Below are 18,948 nucleotides of genomic sequence, written 5' to 3' on the forward strand. Positions count from 1 at the left end.
CATTCATCCGGAGAGAGTCATTAATCAAGGTATAACTTTTAAATGCTTAAAAGCGAAAATACTGATCTTGACTCAGTTAACTCTGCCCTCAGGGACCGATACAGTTCCTGACCTCAAGGAGCTCACACTCCAGTAGAAACATAAAGTCACAAAAGTAAAATGAAAACGCCAAAGGGGATTAGTGGTTTTTAAAAAAAAAGTGCAGTGGGAGCTTGGAAGACTGGGAGCCTGTTGAGAGAAAAATGCTGGGGCAGCCTTCACGTCTGGCAGGACTGTGGCATGCAGCAGAGAGCGGCCACCCCGGCAGCGTGGGCGCACGGGACACTGGGAGAGAGTGGAGGCGACTGGTGTGGAAGCAGGGAACAAGAGAGTAAGGGCCCAAGCCACCAAGAACACCAACAGCGTGAACAGAGAAGACAGGAACTCCCCAAGTCAGAGATGCTTAGGGTGAGACTGAAATACCGATAATGAGATAGGGAAGAAGTTCTTCTCCTCAGACTACCTTCAAGTGAAAATATCAGAGAACTTGGAAGAGAATGACAGGGGCAGGAGAGGCAGAATAGTCGGTAAGGAGTTGTCTTGCACACAGCTGACCTGTGCTTGATCCCTGGCATCCTATATATGGTCCCCTGAGCACAGACTAGGAGTAAACCCTGGACACAGCCGAAAAACACCAAAAAAAAAAAAAGAAAAAGATAACGTCTGTGGTTTCATTACGCCAGTGCTGTAATTCTCTACATATAGATATATAAAAGTAAACCTATTTTCATAGATTAAAATGCCAGGGTGTTAATATTAATAATAATAATGATTATTTCCTGCTTGCTCTACAAGCCCAGTAATCTCTTGAACACATATCTTGCTGGTTTTCTCTATATTTCTTTGCCTATTTCCATTCTGGAGAAGCCTGTGTTCTGCCTTAAATATTTCTTTCTCTCCCCACAAATCTTTCTAAATAAATTTCAATAAATCCAACTTGCTTCATGCACACACACACACACACACACACACACACACACACACACAGAGTCTCAACAACTTTTACAATCCCTTGGAAACCCTGATTTTATCAGCACAGTCCATCACCTGGGTGTGGGGAGGCCTAAGCACCAGGCTGCTGGGGCATCTCCCACAGTGCCCCTGCACAGAGGGCAAATTCACCAGTGCATCCTCTGCAACCACCCCTCTGCATCAAGGGGCATTTTCTCCAACCACCCCTTTCAGCTTCTTTTAAAATCCTGGGAGGAACACTGTACTCCTAGTGTTCTCTGGTAGTTTGGTCTCCACTGGCAGTTTCACACTTCCACTACAGCTACCTACTTACAAGGATGCATTTTTAAATGTCTGTAAGTCTGATGAAGACATCGGCATCTTTCACATGGTCATGTAGCTTATTCACAGTTTGGGAAAGGCGAGCAAGGGCGAACACACGGCAGTGAAGACCAGCTGCTCTCCTGGGGTGCAGCTCTTCAGAAGGACTTCCTGTTCCTGGCCTTAAAAAAAAATCTTTGACTGTTTTCAAAGACAGCTTGGGAAAATTTCAGCATTATCCTTCATACTTTCCAAAAACATTGTGAAGACCCAGTAGAAGATTCAGAAGTGAAAACTCCTTGGGTTTTTCACCTAATCAGAGAGAGAGAACAAAAGGGAATTCCCTGCCATAGTGGCAGGGTGGGGTGGATGTTGGGTTTACGGGTGGTGGAGAATGGGCACTGGTGAAGGGATGGGTTATTGAACTTTGTATGGGGGAAGCATGAGCATAAAGATGTATGGATCTGTAAAAAAAAAAAAAAAAGAAAACTCCTTGGGTTTTGGATATCTACATACAACTGCCGCTGGCTCTATCAGGAGTCCTTCAGGACAGAATACCGGCATGAAAGGATGGACAGGCACCCGGGGTAAGACTTCTGAACCACAACTACAAAAAAAAACTGTATTTTTTTTTTAAGTTGTCATTGACTTGTTTATTATTTTTGGGTCACCCCTGGTGGTACTCAGGGCACACTCCTGGCAGTGCTCAGGAGAATATATGTGGTGCCAGGGATTGAACCAGGGTCAGCCGCTTGCAAGTGCCTTATCCCCTGTACTATTGCTCAGGCCCACCAGTTTGTTTTCAAATGATTCTTATCACAGTCTCTAGTATAAAAGCCTTGGATTCTTTCTCACACCTCTAGTTCTTTCTCTGACCCATCTCCTTCTCTCCTTCCTTCCTTCCTTCCTTCCTTCCTTCCTTCCTTCCTTCCTTCCTTCCTTCCTTCCTTCCTTCCTTCCTTCCTTCCTTCCTTCCTTCCTCCCTCCCTCCCTCCCTCCCTCCCTCCCTCTCTCCTTCCCTCCCTCCTTTTCTTTCATAATCTAGTGCTCCCTCTTGGAGAACGTGGCAAGCTACCAAGAGTTTACTGCCCACACGGAAGAGCCTTGCAAGCTCCCCGTGGTGTATTCATAAGCCAAATACAGTAACAATGATGGGTCTCATTCCCCTGACCCTGAAGAGACTCTAATGCAACACCGTTGGGAAGGATGAGTAAAAAGAGGCTGCTAAAATCTCAGGGCTAGGATGAATGGAGACGTTACTGGGCGTGCACGAGCAAATCGTTGATCAACAGGATAACAGTGATACAGTGATTTATTTATTTATTTATTACCCAACCCATCCCTCTATTTCTAATTTGCACTGGATTGAACAAATTACTCTTTCACAGGGTAGAGACTAAAACATAATCTTGTGTGCTCGCCTCCTCTACCGTGAAGCCTACGCCAGAACAGAGGCAGGTCATGTTGGGAGGCACGGGGCCACACTGTTATTAGGGCCAGTCAGCCTGAGGGCAGGCTGGAGAGAGAACAAGGATATGAGGAGTAGGCCAAGGATGACACCAGATCTTCCAGGTAAAACAAGGCTCAGGTTTATAACACCACTCAGACACATTTATGTGAGCAACTCAGCGTTTGGTTTCTAACCCATTTTGCACTGGGTTCCCTTGCACCTGCCCACGAGAGCATCCGAAGAGAAGTATATTTAACCTGAATTAGTATCTGGCCCGCCCCCTTGCAATGAAAATTCTTTCAGACAGAAAAAGAAATCAGAAAGCTATGGTATAGCACTACATCTCCCTGGAAATCAATTATCTGTATAAAATGCTGAATGACTGTGACTCAACTTTTACTGAAGAATTCACAAAAAGGTGTATTTCTAGACCATTAATTTTAGCTTCTCATTGATTTTTCTTTTTAATAAGTTTTACAAAACACTTACATGCAAATATTAACACAAACTTGTAGGCTCTCAGTCTCTGCACTTGCTCCAGCCCTAGGGGCTCTCAAGCTGACAGCCTGCTAACCAGTGTCTCTCTGCAGGTACAGAGAGCTGAACACCGCTGCTCCGGCCTGGAGTTTCCAGCATGTACTTCTAGCGGTCAGCAATTTCATTAACTGAGTCTCATCTTTTTGCTCTCATTTCAAAATGCTGTATTTTAGCGTATTCAGATGAGTTATGATAAAGATGCTCTTACACCCCAGCTTCTCTGGGCCAGTTTATACTGCCGTGTCAGCCTGGCATCAGCTGGTTACAGCCTGCTTACAAACTCAAAAACATTCTCTCTGAATAGCAAATTATATGATTATCACACTTGTTACCCAAATTTTTGCTTCTTTTTCAAGTACAAAGGGGACACAGCTGTATGATAATCAGGGCATTTCATAAAAATAATAATATTAATTTTTAAATGAAATTCCTATATGGAGGAGAGCTGAAATTAAAAGTGCCCAACACATTCAATATCAATTTTTACTCAGTGAAAAGATGATGCCTCAGTGTTGTTATTGTGTTAGATAAAAATTTTGTCACAGAAACTTCAGGCATAAATCTGCTTCACCCACATGAATCACATCACCCATAAATTATGTAAAGATTTATTATCTTTAATCTATGATTTTTCTCTTACCTTAAACATCCTAACATAGTTTTTACCTTAATTGAGGTATCAGGGCTGGTGAGATAGTATAGAGGGTAGGGCGCTTGCCTTGCATGTGGTCAACTGGGTTCATTCCCAGCACCATTTAAGGTTCCCCAAGCCACACCAGGAGTGAGCCCTGAACTTTGCTGGGGATGTAGTTTATTTTATTTTATTCATTTATTTATTTTGGGATGTAGTTTAAAGTGGAGTGCACACTTTGCATGTGTGAAGTGCTGGGTTGGAAACCTGGCCCGGGAAGAAACAAATAAAAAGCAAAATAGGGTGGGGTATGGCTCCACAGTGGCATGCCAGTCTCACATATTTGAGGAGTTTAGCAACAATGAAAACCAAAAAATCTAAAAAGCAAAATAAATTTCCTCTTAATCAACTATCATTCAGGAGTTGGACACATAGCCCAGTGATAAAGCTATGCCTTTGCACACCTAAGGCCCAGAGTCTGACACTCAATAAAAAAATAAGATATAATTTAGATTCATTTTCATTAATGTCAGATAAAGAGAAAGTATTAGAAGCAGTAGATACTGTCTCCCTTTTCAGGTTTTCTTGATGGATAAATGTAATTTTACAGATTTTTTTTTTAATGAGATGGGATTTGAAAAAAATTATACAGTATTAATTTGTTTCTTTGTTGGCTTAAATTTCATCGATGTAAGGGTTTATATACTTCTCGGGTTTATTGTAATACCAACTTCTAGTCTTATCAAAATGAATGACAGAATCTTACATACTAACTGAATTTTATATTTGATTAAAATGGATTTGCATTTCTCATAACATTTGACTAATATATCAGCTAAAATTTAATAGCAGAGCTATAATAAGAATTTATTACTAAAAATTAAATTTCCAGCAAAGTAACACTAATCAATCTTTATGAAAATTACTTATAAATATAAAGTATGCCTTGCAATATATCTAATTACTTTACAAAATATGTGAGTTGCAATGAGCTAAAATATAATGCAGCAAAACCTAATTAAAGAAAGTGAAATTTCACTGACAAGTTAAAAAAAATTGTGATGGAAAAAGTCTAACTCTTCTTATTTTGCAAATCAGGCACTCAATTTATATATGGAAATAATTATTAACAAAATGTTTTTAGCTTTACAATCACTTTCTTCTCAAAACAACATGTGTAAGTACACATATGTATGCATTCATAAAAATACACATGTGTGTATATTAAGTAGAAAAATCAAGTTGAGGTTCAAAGTACAGGTCTGAAAAAAAATTAAGAAATACAAATGATTTCTGTACCAAGTTTTCTATTTCTATTTAATTCATTTTAAAACAACAAATACCTATGAATACCTTTACACACACTAACCTATGAAATGAGAGAATGAAAGAGAAAGGAAAGCGAGGAGGAAGCGACAGTGGGAAGGAAAAAAGTCACAACTCACAGTCCATGTTCCATGAAGTTCATATCTTGAAGAAGAGGCTGGAGCGATAGTACAGCACGTAGGGCATTGGCCTTGCATACGGCCAACCTGGGTTCGATTCCCAGCATCCCACATGGTTCCCTGAGTACCGCCAGAAGTAATTCCTGAGTGCATGAGCCAGGAGTAACCCCTATGCATCGCTGGGTGTGAACCAAAAGGCAAAAAAACAACAACCTCTCCCCCCGATCTTGAAGAAGGCACAATTATGTAAAGTCTAAAAGCAGAAAACCTAAACAGTTAGAGATACCCAGGAAATCTAAGAATAGGAGAGGATAGATCCTACCTAGGATGGGAGAGACATCAGTGAGCAGGTTTCACGGAGATGTGGGTTGGCTTTAAAGGTACAGAAGGATCTTTGCAGAAGGAGGGTAAGATATTCTGGGTAGAGGATGAAGCAAATAACAGAGGCATAAATTCACCAAGGATGAGAGCTTGTGGTGTAATGTAAACCTCTAATGTCTATGTAAATGACATTCTTGAAAATGAAGTCAGAAAAGCTTGAATATCATTAGAAGTTTAATTTAGAGAAGTATCTAAATATAAGAGGTTCTGAAATAATTAGAATACATGTGTGAACTATCTAGGCATAGGGTATCTCAAGTGCTGAATTACTAATTTTGCTCTATTTTTGATGTCACCTTTGCCTGGTAATCTGCCGTTTCATTTCCATCAATAACACACCAGTTTCTATCTGGTCAGTAGATAGATTCTTTTTCTTTTTTTGGTGGGGAGGGGTGGGGGTTTAGGGCCATACCCAGTGATGCCTAAGGGTCACTCCTGATTTGGCACTCAGAAATCACTCCTGGCAGTGTTTTGGGGATGGCAGGACTATATGGAATGCTGGGGATTGAACCCAGTTCAGCCACATGCAAGGCAAGCACCTTACCCGTGTATTCTCTTTCCAGCCCAGATTCTTTATATAATCATGCATGTGTGTTTCCCGACTTTCAAAGGCTGTATACTTTTGGGATAGGGCCACATGCAGTAGTGCTTGCTCTAAGCCGTGCTTTGGAGACCCTGTGGTGCAGGGAAACATACTGGGTCTGGGACCATGCAAGGCAAATACCTTCACTCTCTAGTGGCTCTCCAGTCCCAAGGACAGTATCTTAAAACTCAAATCAAAATACAAGGCTGGGGGATTATGCTGTTATCAGCAGGTCAACCTGTACCTGTGGGGTGAGTGCACCAGCAGCCTGATGGTGCCTTCAGACTTCCAGATACCCCAAAGTTGCTGCTTTGCCTTTGACCAGACCCCAACAACTTGGAGCCAAGTCTACCAAGAAATTAAAAGCTAAGTATGTGGGAGACATACCCACAAACCACCTCTGGCTCAGCTATATAAGCTCATTTACTGGCCTTATTTCAGAGACCCATAAATCTCGAAAGAGATCAAAAGATGCAGTTAGGGCCTGTAGCATAGAGGTAGGCGGAAACCTGTGGCTGAGAGCTCCAGGCCCGCTTGGATCGGGACTAGGCCTCTTCCCCCCAGACCCCCAGTTTTCCAGTAGCTTGGCAGTCACACCCACAGACTGCCCCCTGTGCCATGTAATCTCATCAATGGTCAAGACCCAGGGACTATAAACTAAAACTCCCGAAAGAGAGTGCCACAGAATGTCCTGACCCTGAGCCAGGCTGTCTTCACCAGGGCGCCCCAGATGAGGGTGAGTGAGAGCCCTACCCCCACCAAGGGACCCAGCTCTGGCAGCCCCAAACCTCCACAACCCAACCGCTGCCACGCTCAAGGAAGGCTGCTCCCCACGTACTCCGGCCGAGCCTCACATGTGAGTAAACATATTCCTGGACCATGTGGCTGTGACACATCATAAGACACTCCCTACCTATTCTCCGTAATTACCACACCACATTTGATGGGTTCAGATAGTAGGCAACAAGTCACAGAGGGAAATATATATATATATATATATTTTTTTTTTTTCAGATATATATACCAAAGTTCACATCGCCCAAACTTTAACAAGTTAGTGATATCCTATAGAATGTCTTAATGGCTCCTGCCAAAGTAGAACAATCTTTAAAACACTGTTTCCTATATGAACACTTTTTTGTAAACATGTTTAGCAGTTCTTCATAACAGACAATACAAAATATTATTTCGGTTGTGTTTTGGGACAGGGATTGGAGCTTGGGATGGAAACATCCCAAATTTGGTGGTGGGAAGGTGCAATGGTGGTGGGATTGGTGTTTAAATACTGAATGTAATCAAACATTGTGAACTAACTTATAAAATTAAAAAATTAAAAAAAAAGTAATGTGGAGTTCATACCCAATTCAATCAGCTTAATCAATGGCTAATAAATAGCAGTGCTCCTACATTATATAAAAAAAATAACACACACAAAAATACAAGCCTGGAGAGACAACCCATAGGCTAGAGCACAGGTTTCACATGCAGGAATACTGGGTACAATCTCTGGTCCCTCATGGTCCCTGAAGACTGCCAAGAGTAACCTCCCCATGCAGAGTCTACAGTAGCTCCTTAGCACTGCCAAGTATGGCCCCCAAACAAATAAAATAAATGAACAAGAAGCCAGTAGCACCGGATCATTTTATACAAGACAAGTAAAGAGAAATAAGCGAAGAGAATAAGCATAAAAGAAGAGGCATATGGTAGTAACAGTCAGAATCCATACAGAAACATACAATAAGTTCTTTCATATTCAACAGTTAAACTAAATGTCAATGTCTTCAACTCATCAAAGGGTACAAAGAGATGGGATGAATGAAAAAACAGTCTATAAGAAACATACTTGGGCTCCAAAGATCAACATAGGTTTCCAGAAAAAACAATGGAAAACAATGAGATAGATAAATGGTCTTAAAAAAAAAAAACCCTGCAGTGACACAAAAGGGGGGGAGAGAAAGGAGAGAGAGAGAGAGAGAGACAGAGAGAGAAAGAGACTTGGGCCTTTGTCTGCCAGAGAGGCAGGGGGAGGGGTGTGATGGATAGGGGGATACTGGGGATACTGGTGGTGGAGAATGTGCACTGGTGGAGGGATGGGTGTTCGGTCATTGTATAACTAAAATTTAAAACATGAAAACTTTATAACTGTATCTCACAATGATTAAAAAAAAAAAAAGAATCCAAAAAACAAAAACACAGGGACAGCCTACACATGAGATAAAATTTGCTTTAGCCTACAACATTACATAATGGTTAAGGAATCAATCCATCAACAGGACCTAAACCCATTAAAATATAGGCAACAACAAGGGAGAATCAAAATATAAAAAGCAATTGTTTTTTGCTCTTTTTGGATCACACCCAGCGATGCTCAGGGGTTACTCCTGGCTCTGCAGGAGTGTGACCCAAAAAGCAAATAATAATAATAATAATAATAACAATAATAATAATAATATAAACCTCAACTCCATGGAGACTTTTATTTTTTTGCTTTTTTTTTTTTTTTTGGGTCACACCCGGCGATGCACAGGGGTTACTCCTGGCTCTGCACTCAGGAATTACCCCTGGCCGTGCTCAGGGGACCATATGGGATGCTGGGATTTGAACCCGGGTCGGCCGCGTGCAAGGCAAACGCCCTACCCGTTGTGCTATCTCTACAGCCCCCTCCATGGAGACTTTTTACTGAATAATGATGGGGTCAATGATGAAATCATAGAGGATAATTTAAAATTCCTGGAATCAAATAAGAATGAAGACAAACTACTAGTACATATGAGACGCAGCAAAAGCAGAACTAAGCGGGAAGTTCATAGCAACAAGCTTCTATCAGGAAACAAAAAGTCTCAAATAAACAATCTAACTACCCACCTTAAAAAGCTAGGAAAAATAAAATAGTGACAGAGTTTTCAATATAAAAGTCTTTCATTTCCTCTGTTAAGTTCTTCCCTTGAAACATAATTATTAAAAATGTGATTGTAAATGGGATTTTATTTATCTATTTCTCTTCTTTGTTGTTTGCATACAGACATGCAATAAGGTTTTTTCTTAGGGGGGTGGTTGGGGATGGGGGAGTCTGAGTCATATCCTATGTTACTCAGGGCTTACTCCTGGCTCTGTGCTCAGGGCTAACTCCTTGTTCTGTGCTCAGGACTCACTCCTGGCAGCTTGGGGTGCTGGGGATCGCACTGGTTGGGCATGTGCAAGGCAAGCCCTTTATTTGCTGTTCTATTGCTCTGGCCCCTGCAACAAGTTTTTGTATATTGATTTTATAACTGGCTGTTACTATATTTCTATGCTTTTTTTTTAAAAAAAAAAGAACTATTTTACTGGAGGGGTTTAGGGAGGCTGTGCCACACCTGGCTGTGCTTGGGCCACACCCCTAAGTGGCACTCTGGGTGCTGCTGTGGAGTGACAGAGATGGACCCAGGCAAAGCATGTGGCTCCCTCTCTCGATCCCCTGTACTGATTTATTAATTCTAGAACTTTTTTTTTTTTTTTGGTAAATGCCTCTGAATTTTCTGTTTATAATACATTATTTGCAAAAACCCCCATTTTGCTGATTCTTCTTCAATGTTCATTCCTTTTATTTTTCTTGCCTGAATGCTCTGACTAGGACTTCTAGGAAGCTGTGCTGAAAAGTAATTGCTGTATTCACATTTTCTATTTTCTCCTGATCCAGTGTTTGGAAGCTACAGGACTGATTCTAAGAATTTGTCCATTTCTTCTAGGTTCTTCAGTCTGGTGGTAAAAGCTATTTGCAATGGTCTATTATAATCTTTTAGAGTTCTGTGAAAACTGTTGTAACTTTTCCCTTTTCACTTCTAAACCTCTATAAAGGATTATACCTGTTTTCTTAATGAGCTTAACAGAGATTTTTTTTTAAAAAACATTCTTTTGAAGAACCAACTCTTGATTTGATCCTACACCAGGGAAAGCTGGAGATACATGTGATGATATATTATGTTATAAGGAGGTATGTGCCATGAAGAAACAGCACACTGAAGGAAGCAGAGCCCTAATGAGGAAGTAGTGTTAGAGAAGAGGCTTGTCAGAGACTTGAAGAGGGTGAGGAGGCAAGCCCGGCAGCTAATTAGACGAGACTTTCTCAACTGGGGATGCCTAGTATATTTTGAGGGCCACAGACAAAACTAGTGTAAATGAAGGGGCCACAGCACAAGACTAGGCGGGGAAGCAATAGCACAGGGGGCTGGAGCAAGGAAGGGGTCTACAGTTAGAAAAAGGTTGAGAATCTATAACCTGCAAGATTGATCTTTCAGGCAGAAAAGGATTTTTAAGTGCACAGGTACTAAGAGGCCGTGAGCCGAGAAGGAAGAGCCGAAGGGTGGGGAGCAGGGGCAGGTGATAACTGGTCAACTTGGTGCCCACAGACAATTGTAAGGGCTTGATTTTACTCCGATTGCTATAGAAAGCACAGCAAGTGGCATGCACAGGGAAGAAAGAACGGACAAATCCTTAAAGAAAGTGTTCTGGCTACAATGGGATGATGCAGGGGAGGGTAGAAGCAAGAACCCTGATAGTAGGTTCTGCCAGAACCTGCCAGAAACAATGGAGATCATGTAGGTGGCAAGGAATGGCTGGGCGTAACTGCATATTCTGAAGATTTCTCTGACAAAGTGAGATGTGAGAAGTCAGGAATGTCAGCAGAGTTCCTGATGGAGAGAATGGAGTACAGAGTTGGCATTAACTTACCCGAGTGAGATCCATACTTTTGGGGAGAGATTAGAAGGTCAGCTTTTGACATGTATGAAGTGTCTACTGGACACTGAAACAGGCCTTTGCATCTATACCTGAAGCTGCAAGTTCAAAAGAAGCTCCAGGCTGAAGTTTCTGTCATTTTCTCTAATCCTGCTACTACAGGTTTGCAGAAATACCTGCAGGTCCTTCTGGATGTTTCCGCCAGTCTCTGTACCTGCATCTCTGTGCATAGTGTTCTCACTCTCCCCACCCCCACACACCATCTCCCACCCCTCATTTCCTTCTTCAGTTTTTGGGCCACTCCTGGCCTTGCTCAGGGCTTACTCCTGGCACTGCACTCAGGGGATCACTTTTGACAGAGTTTAGGAGACCTTATGTGATGGTGGGAATTGAACCTGGGTCAGCTGAGTGCAAGGCAAGTACTTTAAACCCCGTACTATCTCTTTGGCCCAAGTGTTTTCACTCTTGTCCTTTCTGCTTGGTCAGAACAACTCTATTCTTTAAGACTAGTCATCTCTGGACTGGAGCGATAGCACAGAGGGTAGGGCGTTTTCCTTGTACACTGCTGATCCTGGTTCGATTCCTCTGTTCCTCTCGGAGAGCTGGCAAGCTACCGAGAGTATCCTGCCCATACAGCAGAGCCTGGCAAGCTACCCGTGGTGTATTCGATATGCCAAAAACAGTGAAACAGTGACAACAAGTCTCACAATGGAGACGTTACTGGTGTCTGCTCGAGCAAATCAATGAACAATGGGATGACAGTGCTACAGTCATCTCTGATCTTTTTATGAAACATGACTAATATCTCTTGAACCATCCTGGTCCCTTAAGTCATTGAAATAACTGAAATACAAAATGGCTGGCCATTCATTTAGCATAGTCAAAAGGTTAAGTAATTTTTTCTTAATTTTTTTTTCTGATAGGGAAAAGTTGCCATTTCATAAACACAGCAGGAAATTTGCTTTGATCTCATCAACAGAAACCATTATAATTCTTTAGAATAACTCAAGACCACAGAAAAAGGCCACAGCACAGTAGCCAGATTTTGCATTTTCCAATTCCAGCAGTTATTTGAAAGCAAATCTTTAAAAATGATTTGTACCATACAATAAACTCTATAGGCTACAAAGGCACATAGGGCAATCTTTTGCCTGAGTTCCAAAGTTATTTTCTGTTATAAAAAACTTTCATTTTGATTGTCATCATTTTACTTGCCCCAGGGAGGCATTAAAATGAGAAAAATTATTGAATAAGAAAACGTGTCTGTTTCATTCCCAAAAGAAAGACTTGAATAAAACTGAGGAAAGGGGAAAAAATTTTAAATGATGTGAAATTAGAAATAATCTAGATAAACAAATATCTGCCTTTTCCAGACGGGAACACAGTCAGTGAGAGCTGATACTATCACTTGAACAGCATGTTCTCAACTATCGGTTCTGTTAGCTACAATTTGCTAAAATATAAGTTCCATGAGGGCAGAGATTTGTCTGCTTTGTTAAGTATTGTTTCTGTTTCACACATGAAGTGAACAGCCTTATAATCCTAAATTGCACGGGACTGAAATACATTCAGGATGAACTATAAACAGGTATACAACATTTCTCCAGGGTTTGAAAAACTGCTGGCTCTTTGATCTGTGCTATCACAGCATTTGTAATCACGGTTGTTAAAAACTGATCACAGAACGACAGTCACACAGAAAGCAGGAGAAAGGGGGAATCTAAGGCAAAATCTCTCAGCGCTTCAGCTTACACGATGCTGTCTGCAGGCAGGAGAGAATGCCTGGCACACACAGACCTTGAGTTCCGGGCCCAGCACTACCTCACTGCGAGCAGCCATGGGCCCCTGAGTACTCCTGTCCCCCAGAAAAGTTCTCTGTGGGTCGAGGCAAAAGGATTCGATCCTTTTTTCCGTTTTGTTTTGGGGCCCCATCCAGTGATGCTTGGAGGATCAGGTGGTTCTGGGGATTGAACTCAGGCCTTCTGCATGTAAATATTTGGCACAAAGATGATATTCTTGAACTGCATTTGATTTACATAGCTATAGTGTTTTGGATACATATTCATTATGGGGCATTAGTAAACCCTCACATAGTTTTTAAAACCGAACAGCCTCTGAAGCAAACACTTCCAGCAAATACCAAAATTTCCATGCAGTCAACAGGCAATCTAATATATGTATTTCAATCCCCCAGAGAAAATATCATTTTTAACTTCATTTCAAAGTTAAAAAATACCCACCTCTTTAATCTCATGTAGCTTTCACTGGCGGCAGGCCGGCATTCAGCTCTCTGGACTACTATTCCTTCCAATGACAGCTTATCTTGAAAGGAAGAAATAACAAATGAATTCAGAGATAAGTTATCATTTTCAAGATTGCATTTCAGCACATAGTACTGAGTTATGATCAAATGTAATAGTAAAAATCAAGGAAAATGAAAGGAATACGTTAAGGTTTACAGTCCTGCCTAGACAAGTGAGAGGCCTTCCTGGTGAGCGGAGAGCGGAGCTCCTATCAGAATTGCTTACTGGGCTGCACAGCCCCAAGTCAATAACAGCTTTCATATACTTAGCCCCCGCCCCATTTTTTTCTTTTTGGGTCACACCCGGTGATGCACAGGGGTTACCCATGGTTCTTCACTCAGGAATTACTCCTGGCAGTGCTCAGGGGACCATATGGAATGCTGGGAATCGAACCTGGGTCGGCCACGTGCAAGGCAAATGCCCTACCCACTGTGCTACTGCTCCAGCCCCTACACTTAGCCCTTTTGAAAGAGCTTGAAAGGCCATACAATCAAATTTTAAAAATATGAATAGCAGAGGCTTTATCATCTTTGCAGAGAAGTAAATTCTGAAAACACAGCTAGTGTAAACTACTAAATCCAACAGAGAACTATAGTGCTGTGTCTGTGTGAGCAAGTTCCACTCCCACTCCCACCCCACCGCCTCCATGCAAACAAGATTCTAGAACAACCCATGATGAGAACTCAGCCTGGAAAATATTGTGAAATTGGGCAAATTATATTATCTAGAAGTGTACTGTGTATCTGCGGTTTTACCCACCAGTTACTCCAACTTCTATTTTCTAGCAAAATTTCAAATGTGGATATGTCCAGGTCAGAACTTTAACTGCTACGGATACGACCCAAACACAAGGGCAACTTTTCCAACCCCTACCTGGATTTCTTAAAATGAGTAAGACAGAAAATGCACGAGAGGGCTTGAGAGATAATTCAAGTAATAAGAGCACCTGGCTGACATGGGCAATGCTCTGAGTTTGATCTGAGCACTACCAGGCATGGTCCTGGTGTCCCCTGAGCACCACTCTCTGTTCATCAATTTGCTCGAGCAGGCACCAGTAACGTCACCATTGTGAGACTTATTACTGTTTTTGGCATATCGAATATGCCATAGGTAGCTTGCCAGGCTCTGTCGTGAGGGCGGGATACTCTCAGTAGCTTGCCGGGCTCTCTGAGAGGGGCAGAGGAACTGAACCCGGGTTGGCCGAGTGCAAGGCAAACGCCCTACCCACTGAGCTATCGCTCCAGCCCTAATGAAATACATAAAGGTGAAAAAAAGGATTTTATTTCCTCTTAATAACAATGCAGGCTTACTCACATATTTCAAGCCTATCTCCACCTTGTTTTGTTTTGTTTTGGTTTTGGGCCACAGGGATCAGGTGTATACAAGGCAAGCACCATAACTCGTGCGCTAAAATTATTTTAAATGTCTTTCGACATCAGTGAAAGCACTGAAAATCATCAGTGTGTTCTCCACTCATTCACCTTAAAAAAAAAATCCAAGACAAACAGAAAAGGGGGAGTAAAAGGTCCTTCCACGTGCTTACTGATCATCACGCACTGCGGCAGTCACTTAACAGATCTCACCTCACTCCACACGATACGTATGAATGTCCTACAGAGGCACCAGCTTGACTACAGTCTGGAAATGTACAGCTCTGTCTAGGCAACTTGGTTTTTACGGGTTTATAGCAGTGCCGAGGGCCTCATACATGCGTGGCATGTGCGCCACTGTTTAGCCACATCCCAGGCTATCCCTATGAGAAGGAGATGCTACGTCAGTCATATTTCTGTGAGAATTCACTGGGATTTTCGAAAGGAGACAGGAAGTCTCTTGGCTCATCAGCACCGCACTTATGATTCATCTCTTTGGGCTAAGTGACCTCATGCGTTCCATGAACATTAATTAAATGCCTACTGTGTGAAGTATACCATCCAGACACTGCAGCATCAGTGGTGACTAAGGAACAGGACTATCTTTAAGCACACAACTCCCCGAGGAGACAGACACAGAGGACACCACGAATACGGGCACTACCTATTCCAGAGAAATCTTTTTATAATTTCTTTCTTAGAAATCATTCTTGATTTTTTTGTATTCCAGATGGAGCAACTACTTATGGCAGTGCCCAAGAACTAATTACGAACACACCATGTACATTATTAACAAGTTCTAGGGTCCTTCAATATAACATATGCAAAAATCCCATGTATAAACATTCAGATAATTAGAAAGCAATGAGAAGCATTGCTTATACCAAAATATGCCAGGAAGAAAGTAATGAGAAGACCATAATTATTTTTATTATATTTGAGATTTTACTTTTTCAAGTAAAAAAACAAACCTTACATTTAAACTTGCCTCTACTGAACCGTCTATCTAAAATATTCTTCAGCTGTCATAATAATAGCATGATTTAGAAAAGTTTTATCTATAAAATGCCTCAAATGCATGAGGAGTTCACCACTGAAATTAAAAAATTAATTAAAAAATTATAGAGGGCTAGAGAGATAGCACCGGGTTAAGGCACTTCTCTTGTGTGTGGCTGCCCCCATTTCAAATTCCTGGTAGCACATAGGGTCCCAAGCCCCACCAGGAAGTAATCCCTGAGACCACCGGAAGTGGCCCAACCTCTCCTCCTGCCTTCCACTCACCAAAGGTAGCTCTCTGTATTCAGCACTAATAAACACTTGGCTATAATACTAAATAACTTTCAGGGACAGTACTCATTTATTGATTGGTTTTTGAACCATATCCAGTGGTGTTGGATATGGTCAAGGCTAACTCTTGGCTCTGGGCTCAAGCATCATTCCTGGCAGTGCTTGGGAGACCATACGCAGCGCTAGGGATCAAACAGAGGCCAGCCAGCTCCAAAGCAAGAACCTTAATCACCCTGTACTAACTCTTTGGCCTAAAAGGGCTACCTTGTTTGGGGGTGGGGCAGGAGGGGGCAGGGCACACCCTCTGGTGCTCAGGAGTGACTCCTGGCAGTGCTCGGGGGACCATATGCGGTGCAGGGAATTGGAACTAGAGTTGCAGCTGCCATAGACACTTGCATGGCGAGTACCTCCACCTTCTGTATCTTCCCTCTGGCTCCAAGTTAGCTACCCTTTAATGCCACCTACGACAACTCCCCACTTCTATTTAGCAGCTTCCACTTCAGGTGGGTAAGTCTGAACAAGAATTTTAGTTAAAGGTCTCTCCTGCCAGAATGTTGTTCGTGTAACACCTGCAAGGGGGAGAAGACTCGGCAGCAATGGCCCCTCAGAGCACTCCCATCACTGTTCCCAGTCAAGGTCAGTCACACAAAGCAACAAAATCCACTTCCCCCAAACATGATTTTCTGCCCATCACATCTTCTTTTCAAACCTAAAATAGCCCTCAATTGCTTCTCAAGTGAAAGGAAAAGTCTCAATCATCAGCAATGACTTTTCCCACCAATTAGCTGCTCTTAAATAACCCCTCACTCATCGCTGTTTGCTTGTTCCTCCTAAATGAACTCTGAAAAGCCAATTTACTTATGTTACAGCTCTCAGCAAGATTTAAAACCTTCACACACATTTTAAGACCTCACAGGAACATGCTTTCTATCCTTCCACTAAATCATGTTGCTTCTTCAAAACATTCAGGAGAAAGGTATGAAATATTACATTTAATTTGCAAAGCATTTGGAAGCACACACTTGCACAGCACTGCTATTAATTATAGATAATATTCATTAATGAGGAATTCTTATTTAAAATCACTTTATTGGCCTAGCGTGAATGATTATAAATACTTAAAAATAACCCATATTACTTTTTGTTCACATTTTTTTCAAGTATTTATGGGGGGCTTTTATGTAAAAGATAATATAAAGAACACAAAGGAAATAACAAAGATAAGTGGAAATGAATAAATGAACAGCTTCTACACTCAAGAAGCAGTGAGTGAGAGGCTGGAGTGTTTGCCTTGCATGTGGCGGATGGAGGTCAATCCTCAGTGTCCCATACGGTCCCCTCAGCACCGTCAGGAGTGATCCCTGAGTGCAGGGCCAGGAGTAACCTCTGAGCATCACCAGGTGTGGTCCAAAAAACAAAAACAAGCAAACAGAAGAAGCAGGGAGTGAGCGTAGCCATTCAGAATCTTTACAGGTCCTGAGGATGCTCTTCCCAAAAGCTTTCGATTCTATAGGTTCTAGCTGCAGATATTAGCTATCACACTGGAAAGGGAAACTGAGAAATCATCACAAAATCTGTGGGGAAAGGCAATAAAGCTGTCACGTTGCTTCCACAGATTCTTGACAGGGTCTCAGGGATGCTTGTATCCAGTGGTTTCCAGATCCCATTTTGGGAACTGCTGGTTCAGTAGAATGACAGGCATATGAATCATTTTTAATATTCGAGATGCACTTGCAATTGACCACCACTTAACCCACTTCCAAATCACCAGGGCTCTCAGTCGCCCTCTCTGCAATACAGTGACAGATGCCCGCAGCGCACTAGATACCAGTGGGCAGCAGGTGACTCTCTAGGACTCCCACACGCTTCTGCTCAAACTGGGATAGGACTTGTTTATGCTAGTTTTACTGCTAGTAATTATACAATCTGATTATGCATTATATAATAACACTAAGTATTAGAATGGGGGAGGGCTTTGTTTCTATGAACTAGATTTAATGATTTAGTTAAACTTGATGTAAAGGCACTTTGCGAAAACCCAAGACCAAACAAATAAAAAAACTCCCACCAATTAAGTATCAGAGAAAACCTGAGACTAGACAAGAAATGTGAAAATCTATTTTAGGGATGGGGCAGGGGCACACCTGCTGGAGCTCTGAAATTATTCCTAGTTCTGTTCTCGTGTGCTCAGGAGTTACTGCTGGCAATACTTGGGGGACCAGATGGGATGCTGGGGATTGAACCTAGGCCAGTAGCATGAAGGCAAACATCCTACCCACTGTACTGTCTTTTCGGCCCTGAAACATAAAAATCTAGGTGGGTCCTATATTTGTATTTTACTATGTAAGTTTTTGCTGTTTTTTGCCAAAAAAATCAAAATTGATAATCTAAATAAAATATGGGCTTATCATGCATTAAACAGAATGGAGGGGCTGGACCTTGAAAATTGGGCATGATTTAGATGGAAGGTGAGCCATGGAATAAAAGTTGATGGCGAGAGTATGAACACGACATTTATGTCTTCTGCCTTGCCTCTGGAATTTTTTAAAATGGGACTCAGACAAGAAATCACTGCAAGAACTTTGTGACCTCGGACTTTGGGCTCAACAGGACCAGGAGCAGAGATCCTCTGCCCTCTTTCCCCAGTCTCCGGTGACCCAGGGGTCATGCCCATAAGCCACCTCCTGCCAGCACCAGATAATCTCGTCATCGGCCACCGTCCAGATCTCATGGCAGGTGGCTTCTCCCGAAAGGGAGCATAACATGAGGCCCCCATAACCACGCCACTGGACTCTGCGCCAGGCTGTTTCATACGGAGCACCCTGGGGGGAGGGGGTTTAGAGCCCTCCCCGCCCCAAGGGACCCAGCTCTGGCAGCCAAAAACCTCCACAACCCAACCACCGCCAGGCTCAAGGCCGCTCCCCACATGCTCAGCCG

At 42.2% G+C, this 18,948-nt stretch overlaps 1 protein-coding gene across 1 annotated transcript in view; it reads right to left on the reverse strand.

Moving 5' to 3' along the window:
- The window catches only part of GTF2F2 (general transcription factor IIF subunit 2), a 155,862-nt gene that overhangs the window by 67,373 nt on the left and 69,541 nt on the right, over positions 1-18,948 (reverse strand). Inside the window, exon 5 of the mRNA XM_004604583.2 lies at positions 13,292-13,373. Within this exon, the coding sequence (XP_004604640.1) occupies positions 13,292-13,373 (82 nt within the window). The remainder of the gene's footprint in view (positions 1-13,291; positions 13,374-18,948) is intronic.

This window comes from Sorex araneus, chromosome 1, assembly GCF_027595985.1.
Source record: "Sorex araneus isolate mSorAra2 chromosome 1, mSorAra2.pri, whole genome shotgun sequence".
Classification (NCBI taxonomy): domain Eukaryota; kingdom Metazoa; phylum Chordata; class Mammalia; order Eulipotyphla; family Soricidae; genus Sorex; species Sorex araneus.